At 50.5% G+C, this 13,723-nt stretch overlaps 1 protein-coding gene across 2 annotated transcripts in view; it reads right to left on the bottom strand.

Moving 5' to 3' along the window:
- MEGF8 (multiple EGF like domains 8) overlaps positions 1–13,723 on the bottom strand; it is a 65,552-nt gene that overhangs the window by 23,032 nt on the left and 28,797 nt on the right. For both annotated transcript variants that reach the window (XM_079985254.1, XM_079985253.1), the window contains exons 19-31: positions 13,207–13,338; positions 11,841–11,954; positions 9,721–9,969; positions 8,717–8,913; positions 7,241–7,451; positions 5,478–5,697; positions 4,620–4,752; positions 3,258–3,472; positions 2,507–2,617; positions 1,605–1,723; positions 1,312–1,516; positions 675–846; positions 224–387 (exon numbers count right to left, since the gene is read on the bottom strand). In XM_079985254.1, the coding sequence (XP_079841380.1) occupies positions 224–387; positions 675–846; positions 1,312–1,516; positions 1,605–1,723; positions 2,507–2,617; positions 3,258–3,472; positions 4,620–4,752; positions 5,478–5,697; positions 7,241–7,451; positions 8,717–8,913; positions 9,721–9,969; positions 11,841–11,954; positions 13,207–13,338 (2,242 nt within the window). The remainder of the gene's footprint in view (positions 1–223; positions 388–674; positions 847–1,311; positions 1,517–1,604; positions 1,724–2,506; positions 2,618–3,257; positions 3,473–4,619; positions 4,753–5,477; positions 5,698–7,240; positions 7,452–8,716; positions 8,914–9,720; positions 9,970–11,840; positions 11,955–13,206; positions 13,339–13,723) is intronic.

Below are 13,723 nucleotides of genomic sequence, written 5' to 3' on the forward strand. Positions count from 1 at the left end.
ATCTCCCGATGCAGGAATCTCACAGACAGTGCTAAGCAGACCTCATAATTCATTCTGGGCCTCAGGGCTTTGCAATAGCGGCACCAAAGATGGGGAGAATCTTTACACTGGGAAACTCTCTGGTGGTTTCTCCGTACCTGAAGCCCTGTGTCTTTTTGGGAAAGCTGGTACTTAACTGCACCCTGGCCGCAACTGTTACATTTCTGCCCTGGCAGCCTCTCACCTTTGGCCCCTGAGACGGAGCCAGCAAGCTCCAGGTCAGGTTGGGATAATAAAGGCTGTAGAGCTCAGGGGAAGCAGAAACCATCTCCACGTGGAAGCGATGGCCGCCAAAGACATAGATGGCATCCGTGCCCTCGTGGTACACAGCCGAGTGTCCGTACAGACCTGAAAAATAAATTCAATACCAGGTGTTTTGTTTGCTGGGTGGGACTGGGGGGCAGGGTCTGTGTTTGATCTCACTAGTGGAAATACAGAGTCAGGCACCGTGGGACATTTGTAACATTTCCCAGCCTGCACGCCTTACAACTGTGGCACGAAGGATTTATGGGATTCAGAAGAGGCGACTGTCTCAAATCAAGGCAACCTTGCCTTCTCAAGAGGAGCATTTTTTTGGCTCTGTAACCACCTAGTTATCCCCCAGGGCCCCATAGTGGGTCGAAAGGATCCCCTACCTGTAGGGGGCGTTCCAGCCTGGCTCCCAGCACGCCAGCTCTCCGACACGACGTTATATTCCAGCAGTTTCTTGTTGAAGCCGTTCTCAGGGGAGTAGCCGCCGATCAGGAGCAGGGAAGAGCCCCGCCGAGCCGTGAGTGTGTGACCGGCCACAGCTGGGATGAGAGGGTCCTGGAGAAGTCAGGAACAGGGAACAGTCAGGATCCAGGGCGTATGAAAGAGAAGGGCATGGGACAGGGGTGTGGGGCACAGCGTTCCTTCCTCTTTCTACCAATGTGGATTCATCTGTAGCAACACTGGTGGAATGTGAGGGGGCTGTTTATAGGCTAAGATGGATTCTTTCCCCTACACCAGAAGAACCCAATAGGCTGCATCGTGGAAACAGAGGAGCATATGCTCTGTGCATTAACCCCAGGCCTTTGCCCTGAGACCTCCCGTACTCAGGTGCTCTCCCCATTCCTCAATCGGTCATGTAATAATCTGCTGCCAACACCCACAGTTTCGGATCAGGAGAAGGTACACGCCCAGCTTGGGAGTGTCCTGGAAGCATCTGGTTGCCTGCTGTTGGAAGTGGACTGGCCTGATCCAGTTAACAGGGACCTGCCAACCACTCGCAGTCTAAATGAGGGGGGTTACCTGCACGAGCCTCCATTGCAAAGTGGTGAGGTTGAGCAGCCAGAAGTCGTTGGCCACCCCGTCGGTCGTCAGTCCACCAAGCACATACATCGCCTTGCAGGAGGGGATGTAGGCGGCCGCGTGAAAGTACCGAGGGTTGGGCCCTGGGCCTCTGTCCTCCGTCCCTGCCAGCATCTGGGTCCAGCGGCGCTCGGCAATGGAGTATCTGCGGAGAGACAGCGCCCTCTATGGCCAGGATGGGAAAGGCAGGGGCGGCCCATTGGAATAAGCCTGGGGAGGGGAGGGTCTCTTACCTGTACACGTTGCCCAGCATTCCCTCTCGCAGTGACATGCCCCCAAACATCCAAAGCGTGGTGTCCGGCCCCTCCACCATGGTGTGGCCCAGGCGGTGAAGAAACCGGCTGGCTGTGTCCTTGGAAAATGCACAGGTGAGGGTTAGATTATAGTGCTGGGTCTTTCTGCATCTATGGCCACTTAGTGGCCAGTCAGGCTGCCTCAGAGACCCTGAGTGCGTAGAATCTCAGACTTGTAGAGCTGGAGGGACCCCAGGGGTCATCTAGTCCAACCCCCTACAATGCAGGAATCTCAGCTAAAGCATCCATGAAAGATGGCCATCCAACCTCTGCTTGAAAACCTCCAAGGAAGGAGAGCCCACAACCTTCCGAGGGAGACCGTTCCACTGTCAAACGACTCTTACAGTCAGAAAGTTCTTCCTGATGTTTCGTCAGAAGATCTCCTGTTGTAACTTGAAGCCATTGGTTTGAGTCCTACCCTCCAGAGCAGGAGAAAGCAAGCTTGTTCCCTCTTCCATGTGACAGCCCTTGAGATATTTGAAGATGGTGATCATATCTCCTCTCCCTCTCCTCTTTACCAGGCTAAACAAACCCAGCTCCTTCAACCGTTCCTCATAAGGCTCGGTTTCCAGATCCTTGATCATGTCAGTTGCCCTCTTCCTCAGATAGAGGACAAACTGATTAGATGCCCTGAGTGTGTAACAAGCCCAAAGCACAGCTATTTTCAAGAGTGACATTGCTCAGAGCAGCAAGAATTTTTTTTTTTAATTTAATGCAGTATGCTCTCAGTGATAAATTACCCATTCTCATGGCTCAAAGAGGCCCCAGGCCGGATGACAGAGAAAATGAACCGAAAAGCTAATGTCAGAGGGAGCCTTCAAGGGATGTGGGGGTTCACTTACAGCTGTCAGCTGGGTGTCGATCAAGGTTTCCCAAATGATCTTGCCAGCATCTAGAGGGATGGAACAATCTTTGCCGGCAAACCGATCGCTGCAAACACACAGACCCAGGCTCTAGGGAAGAGATGGGGGGGGTAGGCAGAGAGACAAAGAAGGGTGGGAAGACAATGAGACCCACAGGAGGACACACACAAATTTTGGAAACTGGAACTGGCTCTGCACTGCCATCACAATACTCAAAGGCCACCGTCAAACCACCTGAGGCTCATGGGAGGCAACTTGCAATGGCTCTCACAAACAAAGTACCCAGGTAACTCCTGTACTTTCTGGAGATTTTCATAGGTCGATGAGCAACTATATATGATTCCTGCACTTCTACCCATAGTCTCCTTGCCTGCTTTTTCCTAAGGTGTAGACTCAAGACCACCTCACCTATGTTCAGTTACCCACCCTGCAGCCATTCTGCTCAGCAGAATGCAGCCAACCCTACCTGTATCCAAGCACTGCTTTTGTCATGCTGTCGTGCAAGGCCCTTTGGACATACCTGTATCACTGGAGACCAGGCCTGGAACTTAATGCCTTCCTAGCTTGTGAATGCTTTTTGACTGGGCACCCATGTCAGCTGCTAAACTCCCTGGGCAGAAACCAACTGCCTTTCCCCTTTGCCATTGAGGCCACCCTTGTCCCTGGACCTTTCCGAAATATTCCTGCCCTTCATGCACACACACACACAAACCAAACCCCCGGGGCTCACCCTGTTGCAAACCCCCTGCCCCACATGAGCGCTGCAGTTGCCCGGGCAGATCTGAAACTGGCAGCTGGGCCCCGTGTAGCCGTTTCTGCAGATGCAGCTCCCCTCCTGGCACTCCTGGTTGGGGTGGCAGCTGGGGCGGCAGCGGTGCACCGTGTAGGTAGCGTTGAAGCCCGAAGCCTCGGTGGAGTTGGCCTCGTAGTAGATGACCAGAAGGCCTGCAAGTACAGGGAAGGAGAGAATCGGAGGAGCAGCATTCCTAGATCGTGGAACTGCCGAGCTGGAAGGGACCCCAAGGGTCATCTAGCCCAGCCTTTCTCAACCTGTGGGTCCCCAGATGTTGTCGAACTACAAGTCCTATCACCCTTAGCTAGTAAGGGCTGAGCTCAGGGACAATGGCAGTTGTAGTCCAACAACAGCTGGGGACCCACAGGTTGAGAGCCGCTGATCTAGCCTGTATGCAGGAACATTACAGAGATTGAACCTGCAACGTTATCAGCACCACAAGTCTAGGCAAAAAGGTAAAGGTAAAGGTCTCCTAGACAGTTAAGTCCGGTCAAAGGCGACTAGCGGGTTGCAGTGCTCATCTCGCTTTCAGGCCAAGGGAGCCGGCATTTGTCCACAGACAGCTTTCCGGGTCATGTGGCCAGCATGACTAAACCACTTCTGGTGCAACGGAACACCGTGATAGAAACCAGAGTGCACGGAAACGCCGTTTACCTTCCTGCCGGAGCGGTACCTATTTATCTACTTGCACTGGTGTACTTTCGAACTGCTAGGTTGGCAGGAGCTGGGACAGAGCAACGGGAGCTCACTCTGTTGTGCGGATTTGAACCGCTGACCTTCTGATCAGCAAGCCCAAGAGACTCAGTGGTTTACACCACAGCGCCACCCGTGTCCCTATACCACAAGTCTAACTAACTGAACTATCCAGCATTGCGCAGAAGGATTCAGATTTCCTTTATCAGGGCGAGAGTATGGAGGAACGAAGCAGGAATTTATATTGTGTTGCTTCTAAGGGCATCCTGAGATCCCTCAGAAGCATTGCAAAGCGCAAAGTTTGCAGATGGTTTTCCGTGCGAGTAAGCTTGCCTGTTATTAGATGGGCTGCTTCACAACACACAGCCAAAGAGATGCTCTGGTTCATGAGTGGTGATGCTGATGCCTAAGAGTCCGCTGGCCTTTCATAAGCTTTCATTGCCTCTCACTAGTGGGAAAGGAACCCTGCCTTTCAAATAAAGGTATGTGATTCGCCATAGTCAAGAGTCGTAATGTGGAGCTAAGTGGATCTGACTAGCAAACAAATTCACTAAGTTCACACCCCGCATCAAAACTCTTGAATCCAACCTCCTCCCTTCTTCCTACCTGATACGGCCTCCACAGTGATGGGACGTGGACGACCCTGGCCGCAGAAAGCCCCAATGAGAGTGCGATCCAATTGGATCAGGCCCGTGTCCAGGAAGTCAGGAAGTCCATCAAAGGCATAGACATAGTTATTCTAAGGAGAAAGCGAAGGGGAAGCAAGCATGAGTCATCAGCATTGGATCTAACTTGCTATTCTTCAAAGAGACCCTCAGTTTTTCAAATACAGCCCTCTGGTTTCTGTTTTGTGACTTCCAACAGGGACTCTAGATCAGGGTTTCCCAGACTTGGGTTTCCAGGTGCTGTTGGACTACAAATCCCATCATCCCATTACTAAAAGCAAGTTCACGACAAAGATATGCTTAGAGAAATATGCATGCATTTTCGTGGCGAGATTTGGTGGGTGATTCAGCGGCATGAAATGTGGGAGGGGGGGAGGTATTTGCCCAGTTTGGATTTTGTTTCATTCATGACTGGGCTCCGTTAAATAAACTGGGAGGGATAAAGGAGAGTGGTGAAAATTCTTACAATGCCACTCTAATCTTTTGCGCCAATATCTCATTGTAAGAAATGGGGGAAATATTTCAAACTTCCAGCGCCCCAAGAAACTGCCTCCCCCTTAAAAAAAGGGGGAGCTTCATGCTTCTAGACATGCTTTTGAGAGACAGCAGTATGTTTTTAGGCAAAATATGCCAAATGCCACAGCAGACAGAAGAATGAGGAAGCTTTAGTCATGTCCATCTCCTCCTGCTGATTTCTGACATTACTAATGTATTAAATGACAAGCATCTGCCTCTGGAAGATATCACTTGCCTACAGAATCAGCCCCCTGGCCCCCATTGTGCCCACCCCTGTGCTCACCATACAGAGGGTATCAGGTTGGATAGTGAGGGTGATGGTAGGGCAGATCTGCTCTGGCCGGCAGGGCTGCATGTCCTCAGTGGTCGACAAGACCCAGACGCAGTAGGAGAGTCCGCCCTGCGGGGGGCCCCCAGCCCGCTGAGAGCTCAACGACGAAGAGGAAGAGAGGTTGGCAAGCAAGGAGCGCCCCACACACTCCTGGTAGCAAACGCCCTCGTTTCTGGTGGATAAAAATAAAGCAGACCGTAATAAAAATAAAGCAGACCAAAATCCTTTTGGTTTTGTCATGCAGGGCTGCGCGAAGTCACCCTGCCCTTTAAAGAACTGTGAAGTCTGGCCCAACCTAACAGAAATTCTGAAAAGACAGCATGGCCACTTGGCATCGCCTTGGTCTTTTGAGGAATCGGCCAGGAGGCTTAAACAGTGCTTCATTTTGGTGATTTTGCAGCGTGTTTATTTTTAAAAACCACCAACTCTCTTCCCACCCTGCTAACTTAGGACGGGGAAGGAAAAGATAGCCTATAATTAGCTTCCGCAGGCGCCAGTCTGTCTTGGAGGTAAGCAGAAGCAGAAAAAAAAAGGAGATGGCAATTACTCCTCCAAATGTCAGGGATGAAGATTGTAAAGCTAATTTGCCTAACCCTCCCTATTGGAGCAAGGAGGAAGAGTGGCTCACTGCAGGTCAGCATTCTCCATGACAGAGAATTCTGCAGAATTCTAGGCAAAAGTGTATAACCTACGCAATTATGAACAAGTTTTCCTTTATAACTTATTCTGGTTTTGCAAGTCAGTGAGAGAGAAAAGCAGGCATGGAAGGTACTAAAGCCAGCAGTGGCAGCAGGGAACAGCATCCTTTCAGGTATACCATTACACCATCGTAATGACCAGAAAGCTTCTGTTACTTTTCCTCTTAAAGGAGGCTGAATTCTGCTCCCAGTCATGTTCTGTGAGCTGGCCCTTTTGCAATGGACCCAAGGCATGCACACAGCCCTACATAAATACTTCCTGTTCCAGGAAACTGGAAGCATGTGTGTGTATGTCAGTCTTTGGTTTTTTGCCAGTACACGGCACACATCAGGGAGCAGTTCGATCCATTTTGCACCTCTTTAATGACGTGCAAGAGTTTTGCATTAAAAATATGCAGTTTGGGCCCAAATGAAGGGCAGCCAGAAACAAAAGACCTTTAAAATAAAGAATATAATGACACTCTGGTCCATGGGGTCACGAAGAGTCGGACACGACTAAACGACTAAACAACAACAACAACAACAAAACATTAATAGAAAGTTTGATGGCTCCCATAGCTTGTATGCTGGAAAAGCTCTGCATTTCTTTGTTTTTCAGGAGGCCAGTCTTTGGAAAATCGGGGAGCTACAGGCTGTGGAAAAAGCAGTTCAACACGACCGCTTTTATTGTGAGTGTGGCAAGCGCACCGGTGGTCCTCAGCAACCACCAGGCGAAATTTCAAAAAGTGGGAGAACTAGAAAAGGTGGGCAAAGTTTTGCGCAGACCAAATGAGGAACTGCTTTGCTGTGTCAGACAACAGCTGCCAACCAGAGGTGCATCAATGACTATAGCGGCCAGTCCTATTGCTTGTATCTAGCAGCCGGTAGTCAGTAATATAAACTGCTTTTGAACATGGCAGCTCAACTTAGCTCTTCAGGTTAATAGCCTTCCATAGAAGTTGCTTATTTGTGCAACTTAGGTAGTATTGCCATAATCCAGGGGATGCAACCGCAGTCAAATCAACCAGCCTCTCTCACCTGGGGTCCCCATAGTAGCCAGGGGCACAGCGCTCGCAGTGAAGCCCTTCAGTGGGTGGGGCGCAGTAACAAGCTCCTGTGGCCCCGTGGCAATAGCCCATCTCCTCCAGGCCATGCCCATTGCAGGCACACTCCTGGCAGCCGCTCTGATTTGTGGCATTCCCATAGCTGCCAGGCCGGCAAAGGTGGCAGCGCTCACCATGGGTCCAGTCTGCAGAGGAGGAGCAAAAAGAGGATGAGATTGATGTGGACAAGGAACAGAGGAAACTGCATTCAGTCACAGACTGGCTGGATGCACATGGGATGGTGGGCAAGGGAAGAAGGCTCAGAGCCCAGGAAGTGGAGGTGGCATGACGATGAGTGGTCAGAGGGAGAAGGAGAAGACTGGGAGGTGGTGTCGGAAGCTGAAGAGGCAACAGGGTTTAGTGAGCAGGGAGAATCTGTGCCAGAGAAAAGTCCAGGACCACAGGCAGAAGCAGAAGCAGAAGGGCAGGAGGCGAGAGGCCAAGGGGCAGAGATGAGTCAGTCTGGTGAAGAGTCAGGGGTGTCTGCGACAAGCTCTCCTTCCCCACTTGTCTCCCAGAACCAGAAGAGGCATGAAAAGGGCAGGGCAGAGGTTGGCTGCAGGAAAACACCCTGGAAAGGAGGGGACTTAGACTGCTGTGGGGAGGTGGGGACCTCCAGTCTCAGTAACGGCTTCATGGGGGCAAGACCTGCCAGAGATGAGTTCAGCATGACACCTCTGTATCAAGCGTGCTTTCGCTAATAAAGAGTTAACCCCAACTTGCATGGTGTGATTTACTGCTGGCTCGCTCCTGACAATTACACTGAGTCAGGCAGTTGGGTCCGTCTAGCTCAGTACAGTGGTACCTCGGGTTAAGAACTTAATTCGTTCTGGAGGTCCGTTCTTAACCTGAAACTGTTCTTAGCCTGAAGCACCACTTTAGCTAATGGGGCCTCCCGCTGCTGCTGTGCTGCATGATTTCTGTTCTCATCCTGAAGCAAAGTTCTTAACCCGAGGTACTATTTCTGGGTTAGCAGAGTCTGTGACCTGAAGCGTCTGTAACCCGAGGTACCACTGTATTGACTGCACGGACGGGCAGTTGCTCTCCAGGGCTTCTGACAGGAAATCTCTCCCAGCCCTACCTGTGGAGGGCAGGGGTGGTATCTGGGAGCTTCTGCATGCAAGGCAGATGTGTGCCTCTTGACCTATGGCCCTTTCCTAGGGGGAGAGAAGGAGGAGGCAAGAACTGAGGACCTGTCCTTTTATACCAAACCATCACCAACCTCAGGCCCTCCACAGGTTTTGGACTACAACTTCCATCAGCCCGAACCAGCACAGCTGATGGGAGTTGTAGTCCGAAAACCGTCTTATACCCTCCGAGGTGCACACTGACAGTGCTTTACTGCCCAAAGAACAGTGATGCAACAAAACCGTAAATTAGAAAAGCAGGAGACAAGAAGCATCCGGCTCACTCTGGCATTCGTCGCAAACGCCGGGCCCGCTGAGCCCACAGCTGCTGTGGAAGTGGCACCCGCAGTCCACATTGCACTGGACCCCGCTTGGCGGTGGGGTGGCTCCCATGATAGTCTCGGAGGTCCAGCCCAAGTCGCACACGCAGGTGAAGTTGGGGGCCCCGCTGCATTCGCCGTGTGCGCATTCGTCGTAGCAGCTGTGTGAAAACAGAGAGGGGGAGATGGAGAAAGTCCTGGAGAAAGCTCTTCCCAGAGGTACAGGGCCCATGCCCTCCACAAACTGCAGTTCCCAGGATTCTGTGGGGGGACTCACAAGTTTAAAATGCGTGTTGAAAGCGCTTTCAATGTATGGTACAGATCTGGCCAAAGTTCCTTCCTTCAGAGGGACTAGATTAATAGAGAAGGCGCAACCAAACTAACGCAGAAGTTTCAGAAAGATGAGAGTCTGGGGTCACAGGACCGTCACTACCAACCCCATCAGACAACCAAGGCTCACAAACGCGTCCTGCCAGGGGGTTTCCTGGCATCATAAGGTCGTCAGAAAAAGCCCTGCAGGATCTTGCCACAGGCCCATCTAATCCTGTTCTCACAGTGGCCAAACACATGCCTATGGGAAGTCCACACCTGAGCATTCTTCCCTGCTCAGGATACCCAACACAGTGCCTCTGGCAGTGGAGAGAATTACGGAATCATGAAATCATAGAAGGTATCTCCAAGGGTCCTCTGGTTGAACCTCCTACAATGAAGGAATCTCAACTAAAGCATCCATGGCAGATGGCCATCCTGGTTCGTAGCCACTGAGAACCTTACTCTCCATGAATCTGTATGACCTTCTAAAGCCAGGCTGGTGGCCACCACTAAATCTTGTGGGAGAAGATTTCATTGTTTGTGAACACTGGGGAGAAATCTCTACCTGCTTGCCGACAGTCTCTGGTTCCCATAACCAGAACCAAGCTCAAGGAACACCCCACCCCAAACCTGCCCCTCGCGCCCACCCTACTCACGTCTGGTTGCAGTACGCCACCCCGTCCCCCGCATAGCCTCGGTTGCAGTGGCATTCGAAGGAGTCGGGTGTGTTCTTGCAGCTGGCAAAGGGATGGCAGTTAGCCAGGCCCAGGCGGCACTCGTCCACATCTGGGCACTGCCCGTAGGACCACTGGGCCGGGTGGGTGGGAAGCAGCCCATGAGATTCCCAGAGGGCCACAGAGCAGTTCAGGAAGGTGTTCAGGCCTGAGAAATCCCCGGGCAGGCACCTGCAGAAGGAAAAAGGAAGAAGTTATTCACCTCACAACAGTCCCAGGGCTGAAACCACCTTTGCTTTCAAAGGATTCCCTGCCTATAACACCTGTATGGTAAAGAGAAATTCAACAAGCGCCGTATTTCCCTCTGCTGACCCTCCACCGATGGGGAAAACCTCTGGCTGTTGATTATTTTTTTTTTTTTTGCTGTCACTCAAAGAAAAACAACAACCTCGTGGAAAAGACTTGGCAACCTTTCCAGCACAAACACAGCAGATTGTAATTTCTTCCTTCAAAACGTTACTCATTTTATTTATTAAATTTGCATACCACCCTACATCTATAGATCTCAGAGTGGTTCGCAACACGAAAGCACCACATTAAAAAACACAGAATACATGATAAAAATACAGTGGTGCCCCGCAAGATGAACGCCTCGCAAGACGGAAAACCCGCTAGACGAAAGGGTTTTCCGTTTTGGAGGCGCTTCGCAAAACGAATTTCCCTATGGGCTTGCTTTGCAAGACGAAAATGTCTTGCGAGTTCCTGCGGGGGTTTTTCCCTTTTCCTAAGCCGCTAAGCCGCTTATCAGCTGATCCGCTGATAAGCCGCTTAACAGCGGATCGCTAAAAGCCGCTAAACCGCTAATAGCGCTAATCCGCTAAGCTGTCAATGGGCTTGCTTCACAAGACGAAAAAACCGCTATACAAAGAGCCTCACGGAATGGATTAATTTCGTCTTGCGAGGCACCACTGTAAGAACCACAACAAAACAATGATCCCCCCTCTCTCCTGCAAGATGTTTGAAAGGGCACTGGAGGTCCATCAGCCAAAGGTCTAAATAAAGAGGAACGCTTTCGTCTGGTGCGAAAACGTGTATAATGAAGGCGCCAGGAGAGCCAACCTAGGGAGAGCATTCCACAAATGGGGAGCCACCACAGAAAAGGCCATTGTTGTGTTGCCACCCTCTTGCAAAGGAGGCACACGACGAAGGGCCTCAGAGGATGATCTCAGGATCTAGGTAGGTTCATGTAGCGAGAGGTGGTCCTTCAGATATTGCAGTCCTGAGCCCAACCATAAATGAAGTTGAAATGGTGAAACTGAAGTCAAGCCTGAGGTTCCCAATTTGGCGCGACACACCAAATGGCGGATTGACTGCCCTGCCCCCTTGTTCTACTCACCCCCTGGGAGTAAGCTTAATAATAATAACAATAATAATTTTATTATTTGTACCCCACCCATCTGACTGGGCTGCCCCCAGTCTTCCAACATATATAAAATCATAATAAAGCATTACACACTGAAAGGCTTCCCTATACAGGACTGCCTTCAGATGTCTTCTAAAGGTGATATAGTTACTCATCCGTGGCCAGGCTAAAGCAGGCACCTTGTTTATTAGGTGGGGAAGAAGTGTTAGAATTCCTGCTCCATGATTGCAGTCTTGGGACTGTTGTCTATCACATGACGGTATATGTTTTGACTCCACAGAGTGGGAAGTGACGGAGACAGGATGTTTGTGTGACTGTGTCCCCTGAAGTGGGACTATTGTCTGTTGTTCTTTTTCTCTTTGCTGTCTGATGCTAGAGAGAGAGGGAGCCATGTTGCAGTGTTCTGTGTGTGTTTATATGTAAATAAAGTAGATTAGCCAAAGTGCTGAGTTGCTGAGGTCTGTCACGTGAACTGCGAAGACTCTGCGGATCCCTAAGTGTGCCGATGTCTGTTGGCATCGGTCGCTGTGATGTTCGGGCTGAAGAAAGCTTTTGAAGCTCCTGAACGATCGACCAGGAGGGAAGGAACATGCCAGTTGGGCATGTGTCTCTGCCAGGGTCCTACTCGAGTGTAGGACGAGCTCATGACAAAAAGAACCATTGTAAACATGAGTCTTACCTGCCCAAGGTGGGGTTGTCCGAGTTGCCGCACCAACCGCATTCAAAGTTCTGCAGGCATTCCCGGCAGGTGTTGAACCGGGTGCAGTCCAGGCACTGGGGCACAGAGTGCACGCTGGGGGAAGGGGGGAGGAGGGGGGGAAGAGGTTGGTGAGCAGCTCCTGCATGCACTGGGTCCAAGAAAGAAGGAAAAGAGGGAAGAGGGGTCCAGAAGACTAGTAACTTGATGCCTAGCAACTTAATTTCTCAATTGGCTGACTCTGGTTTTGCTGCAAATAAATTGTCTTAAAATTTAAGTATTCACGTTACTTCTTTCCTTCTTTCTCAGGAACTCAGAACCAACTACAAAAATATTTTTCTGGGGCAAGGCGGAAAGGGGTATTTGCAGGCTCTCTCAATGGTGTTTCAAATATACATGATTTCACTGGGGGGTGCGGTGCCTCGGAGCGTAACTCCTGCATAAATGGGATGCCTGTATGCATCTTGTGGAACGAACGAATGAATACAGTGGTACCTCGGGTTACAGTTACTTCAGGTTACAGACTCCACTAACCCAGAAATAGCATCTCGGGTTAAGAACTTTGCTTCAGGATGAGAACAGAAATCGCGCAGCAGCAGCAGGAGGCCCCATTAGCTAAAGTGGTACCTCAGGTTAGGAACTGTTTCAGGTTAAGAACGGACCTCCAGAACGAATTAAGTTCTTAACCCGAGGTACCACTGTAAATCGCCATCTCTTTTTCCACTACCACGTCCCCTCACGCGGCTTTTAACTTGGGCTGGGGCTCGCCCATATTCAGTAATTCCTTGTGGAAACCGGAGATTTCCCTATTACCTCGGGTTACGAACTTAATTCGTTCCGGAGGTCCGTTCTTAACCTGAAACCGTTCTTAACCTGAGGTGCGCTTTCGCTAATGGGGTCTCCCGCTGCCGCCGGCACACGATTTCCGTTTTCATCTTGGGGCAAAGTTCTCAACCTGAGGTACTACTTCCGGGTTAGCGGAGTTTGTAACCAGAAGCATTTGTAACCCGAGGTACCACTGTACTAGCATTCAGTGGCGTAGCATGGGGGGTGCAGGGGGGGCCGGCCGCACCGGGCACAACATCTGGGGGTTAGGGTTAGGGGGCGCAAATCCATGGGTTAGGAGGCGCAAATTACTTGCCTTGCCCCGGGTGCTGACAACCCACGCTACGCCACTGCTAGCATTTTAATGAGCCAGGAGTGTTGCTCTTCCAAACTGTGGCCTGCTAGCAGAGGGAAGCCCCTCTGAGCCTGTGCAGATTCTGCCTTTCTTCTTTCTGCCAAACAACCACAAAGGAGAACATGACTTCCTCATGCCCTGAGTCTTCCCGCTGCATGCCCAATGTACCTGTCATACCAACCACGGCAGTCTCCATAGGGGTATTTGGCCAGGTAGGCAGCGAAGAAGAAGCAGCTACGTGTGGACTGGCACCAAGCACACTGGCTGGAGTTGGAGAGGCACTCAGAGCAGGTATTGCGCCTGGAAAACAAGAGGAAAAACCAACGCTTCCAAGACCCACTCTCAGAACTACTTTGCCCCTTCTGCACCTTCCAGGGTGGGATTAAGACCTTTAGAGGCCCTAAACATTTTAAAACACTTTGTTGCCCCCATATACATCTAATTCAAACTATAAGCAACAATAAACCATAAAATAAAACTCAAAATGAAACAAAACATATGGTACAATGGAAAATGAATGTTTATTTTGTATACTTCTGCTTTATATCTGATTTTTTTTCCTCCTGCTTTTTTCTAATTGCAAAGTCTTGGATCAGATCCTCAAAACTAATCTGACATAACATATCTGCTTCTATACTAAGTAGAGATAAAGAATCCAGCCTGTCTTGTTGCATAGTTGTTCAGT

The sequence above is a fragment of the Podarcis cretensis genome (assembly GCF_951804945.1).
Source record: "Podarcis cretensis genome assembly, chromosome: 8".
NCBI classification, from domain to species: Eukaryota; Metazoa; Chordata; class Lepidosauria; order Squamata; family Lacertidae; genus Podarcis; species Podarcis cretensis.